Raw genomic sequence first — 5,000 nt, forward strand, 5'->3', positions numbered from 1 at the left:
CAACAGTTTTTGTTTACGTGGTCTGCTCTTTTTTTACCTCTTACGCCTCTTTGTCAAAAATAGCCGATCTACAAGCTCACAACGCCTCGTGTGAGCTTTTAGATCTGCTATTTTTGGCTAAAGTTCTCCTCAGGAAAAGGGATGTTAGGGTTCAAGTGGTTAAGGTAAAAAAAAAAATCATGTCACACAAAGATTTGCCGGACCCCCTGTAGTAACTCTGTGGACCCCCTAGGGGTCCCGGACCCCCTGTTGAAGACCACTGCATTTTCATCCGTACGTCTCTAGTCCCCTTGCCAGCAAAAACAGCGATTTTTCAAAATATAATGAATATTCTCCGTGACCGCCGTCCTCACGGAGATCGGCTCATTACAGATACGGGGGTAGAATCGGGAAAGCTTTAAATAAAGCTGATTCTGACGTATGTACAGTATATATACGGCCGAACAGAAGAACAAACTGTGACGGCTCCCCCTCCTCCTCTAGGTGTTGACTGACCCTCTTCTTCTACGTCAATGTTTCCCAAACATTCAGGTCACGACCTCCACGGGGGCGGGGGGGGGGGGGGGGGGCAGTGACCCAGGAGGTCACAGCTTGTTAGTGTCAAAGTGTCCTTGAGCAAGACACTGAACCCCTACTCATTACATTACATTACATTACATTACATTACTTTACTTAACATTAACATTAACATTAACATTAACATTAACATTAACATTAACATTACATTACAGTCATTTAGCAGACGCTTTTATCCAAAGCAACTTACAATAAGTGTATTCAACAGGGGCGGACTGGCCATTTGGCGTACCAAATAAAAATCGCTCCTGTTTTAGGATTATTACGGTCATTTCCGGGTCGCGCGGCCCAATTATTAGTTACGTTAATGTTTGGGCTGGGATGCTTTCCAGCAGGGGCCTCAGTGCGGCTGCAGAGTTCATGTGCAGGGCTGGGCTGAAACAGTGAAACGCATTGACCGGTAAAATGTTTAATTGGCCGGTAATTATAAACACCACCGGCCACCGTGGCCGGTTGGGGAAAATGCTGTTATTAGGCTATTTTATCATTTAAGCCTATTATTAATATTATTATTTGGATAAAGTAGTTGGCCACAACCATTAAAATCATAATCATTTAAAGTTTTTATCATGATCTGACTGTGTGGTTTAATTCCGACTGCCTGCTCTGCTGCTGTGCGCTGCAGTTATAGATTAGCCTATTCGTTGTACGATGGTGTCGCGCGTTGAAAATATCAGAGATACAAGCTCACAGCACGTCGCAACGCGCCGCTTTGTGAGCTTGTATGTCTGCTATTTTTGATACACCACAACACAGCTGAGACTGAGAGCGCTGAGTAGGGTGTTCGCTCGGTGTTGATAAACAGAACCGGGATTTTCAGAGGTGATACTGATAGAATCTGAACCAAGCCAGACCCAATTGTCGATAAAGGGACCCGAACACGTGTGGGTTGTGGATATTATGCAAGCACAGTGACTGTCTGTCTGCAATGGATAAAGTGGTGAAAGTTGGGCGACGGTGTCGCGCAGCGAAAGGCTCTGGCGCCTTTCGCCTTTCTGGCTCGCCCTAAAACACCCTCGCCCCCATTTTTCAGGCGGACCAGCGGTTCTTGTATTCTTGTATTTGTTTTACTGATAAGGGTAGAAATAGGTTTAGGATTAGGCATAGTTTTACTGAGGTTAAGATTAGGAATAAGGTTAGGTTTAGGCATAGTTTACTGATATGTTTAGGAATACCAGGCGAATACCGCCGGATTTTCCCCGGGGCGACTGTGTTTTGGGGCGAGCGGGCGTTTTCATAGTTTTGGTATTCGTTGCGCAGCAGTTCAGTCATGCCCACTTTATGCATTTCATTTTTAACAATTACAACAGGACAGGTCACACAATGGACAATTGATATGCATCTAGGCTCATGCCTATGTTAATTTATAGGTTGAGCTGGGGGGATATGAAAGTCTGAAAACGTAGCTGTTCAACTTCTGCATGACGCAACCCTCTGCTGTAGCTCGCCTCGGAGAGGCGGGGGAGGGTGGCGCTGACTCGCTGAGACGACCAGTCTCGATGTTATGGAGAAAATAAGCATAATATAGCATCGGACACGGTTCGGGTCTAAAGACCCGGCCGGATCGGCTCCATTTCCCCGGGTCCATTTAAGATCGGGTCCAATTTGAATCGGCTCCGTTTCGGACAGGATCCAATCATTCTCGGTGCCGTTTCGGGCAGGGTCCAGTAAATTTGATTTCTTTCTAGGGTCCGTTCGGTTCGGTTCAAATATCCTCGGATCCGTTTCGGTTCGGGTCAAATTTTTTGGACCCATGCTACCCTCTAGTGTGTGTGTGTGTGTGTGTGTGTGTGTGTGTGTGTGTGTGTGTGTGTGTGTGGTTGTACTTACATCAGAGGCGGGTCCCTTGTCCGCTCCAGGACAGGAGAAGGTGACGAACTCATGACAGCGTTTATGGACCACGAAACAGCACACTGAGGACAGAGACAATGTTCAATGTAATAATAATATTATCTAGAACTCATATCACACTGAGGAGAGAGAGAGGAGGATCAACACCACCTCATCCACCTCAACGTTTGTAGTTCTGCTGACATGACTAAAGGTCACTTTATCAGGCGTTACAACGTGTTCGTACCAAACTGTTTGGGTAAAGCAGTAGATCTCAAACTTTGGGACTCGGGTCAATGGTCAATGAAGCATACAGGGTTTAAATGCTTTAATCATAATATCCTCAAGCGTATGAGTAGCACGACTTGGGTGTGGCAAGTCGTGCGGTCAGTACTGGGAGCTATAGGTATATAACGTTTCATCATAAATCGATTAAAATCGATTCAAACTAGTGACAGTTTAAATCGATTTAATAAAAAACGCATTGTGATGCAAAACAATGCCCCAAAAAGTTAGAAAATACGGGATCTTCATAAGAGAATTGATAACTGTTTGAATGCTGCTGTATTGAAACGAGGATAAGAGAAAACACAGTATTGTAAATAAGAAGAAAATACTGGATTTGAGTAAGAGAAATAATTAAAAAATAGATTTTTCGGTCATTAAATGACCGAAAAATGGTGTCTGGAAAAAGATTTTGTGAAACTAAAAATAGAGAACAAACTAATGGTGAAGCTAATATTGTGATTGAAATGGTGGTGAGTTGAGTGAATGGTTCCATGCATACTGGGAGCTGATGGTAGGTGTTGTGCTCCATCAATCATCTCCTATAGGGGTCTGGACTATCTGGCTGATACCGACAATAAGCCTCTCCTACCTACTTATACCTACTTATACCTACTTAAACCTACTTATACCTACTTATACCTACTTATACCTACTTATAATAACCTGAACCTTCTCTCCTCTAGAGTAGACACAGACACAGAGGTAAACCTACTCTAGACACAGACACAGAGGTAAACCTACTCTAGACACAGACACAGACACAGACACAGACACAGACACAGAGGTAAACCTACTCTAGACACAGACAGAGAGGTAAACCTAGCCTGGTAAACCCTCCCTCCGGAAATCTCAATTCCATTTCATTTCAGGAGTGAGTCTGGCCTGATCCGCCTGTCTGCAATATTGGCTGTGCTGGAGTTGGGCGGGAGTAATACCGTTGACTGACAACCCCTTCAGCCAATGATAATTTTTCCCCTTCAGCCAATCAGCAGTTCACCAGTCTTAATGTGACGCGACGGGACTTTTGAGACAGCCATATCCAAAATGGGTTGCCTTTTTCGGGTACAATGGTGTCACTGCCCGCCCCTACCGGTTCTCTAATTTTTTTTTTTTAAATAGGCTTTGTCATGATTAATTGACCACATATATGAAGTTAAACAACTAAATTCTATCCAAACGATATCTTATAAGTAAATTCCGTGCCTCAAAATAGAAGTTAGAGAGCTTTTTGAAGTAAAAAAATAGCGGAGAATTGGCCGCACAAGAAAAAGATGGCTGCCGTTCGTGTTTTGGGCTCACTCGAACTCGCCACCTGATTGGCCAACGTAAGCTGTCAATCACAGAACAATGAGCGACGACGCTGATAGGCCCGGCCGTTTGGCATACAGAGCCAATATTGCAGAAAGGCGGATCATGCCAGACTCACTCCTGAAATGAAATGGAATTGAGATTTCCGGAGGGAGGGTTTACCAGGCTAAGGTAAACCTACTCTAGACACAGACACAGAGGTAAACCTACTCTAGACACAGACACAGAGGTAAACCTACTCTAGACACAGACACAGACACAGACACAGAGGTAAACCTACTCTAGACACAGACAGAGAGGTAAACCTACTCTAGACACAGACAGAGAGGTAAACCTACTCTAGACACAGACACAGAGGTAAACCTACTCTAGACACAGACACAGAGGTAAACCTATTCTAGACACAGACACAGACACAGAGGTAAACCTACTCTAGACACAGACACAGAGGTAAACCTATTCTAGACACAGACACAGAGGTAAACCTATTCTAGACACAGACACAGACACAGAGGTAAACCTACTCTAGACACAGACACAGAGGTAAACCTACTCTAGACACAGAGGTAAATCCTGGTAATCCAGGATGTGCAGAAACGACCTCACTTGAACTTGACAGTCATGATGGGTTAATTATTCACAGGGTCATTACATATTCATGAGGCCGTGTGCAACTGGTGGCATTTCCCTCAAGTTCCACTGTCACAACTACACACTGTGTGTGCGTGTGCGTGTGCGCGTGTGTGTGTGTGTGTGTGTGTGTGTGTGTGTGTGTGTGCGTGTGTGTGTGTGTGTCTGTTTATTGAACCACGTTCAACCTGGTAACATTAAAGGCAAAACTCTTACAGTTACAACTAACTGAATATACTTTGCAATGGACAGTATGCTAATGTAGGCTCTTATGCAAAGGTTAAAGGAGGAGTTCACCCAAAAAATGATTTATTTTCTATCAATTGCACACCCCATGAAGCCTTGAATACATGGATTTATTTAGTTTT

General features: G+C 44.1%; 1 protein-coding gene across 1 annotated transcript in view; it reads right to left on the reverse strand.

The window, feature by feature from the left end:
- The window catches only part of LOC308075925 (protein kinase C beta type-like), an 83,887-nt gene that overhangs the window by 47,068 nt on the left and 31,819 nt on the right, over positions 1-5,000 (reverse strand). The window contains 1 exon segment of the mRNA XM_080415942.1: positions 2,407-2,489. Within this exon segment, the coding sequence (XP_080272068.1) occupies positions 2,407-2,489 (83 nt within the window).

The sequence above is a fragment of the Gymnoscopelus braueri genome (assembly GCF_963280865.1).
Source record: "Gymnoscopelus braueri genome assembly, chromosome: 2".
In the NCBI taxonomy this organism is placed as follows: domain Eukaryota; kingdom Metazoa; phylum Chordata; class Actinopteri; order Myctophiformes; family Myctophidae; genus Gymnoscopelus; species Gymnoscopelus braueri.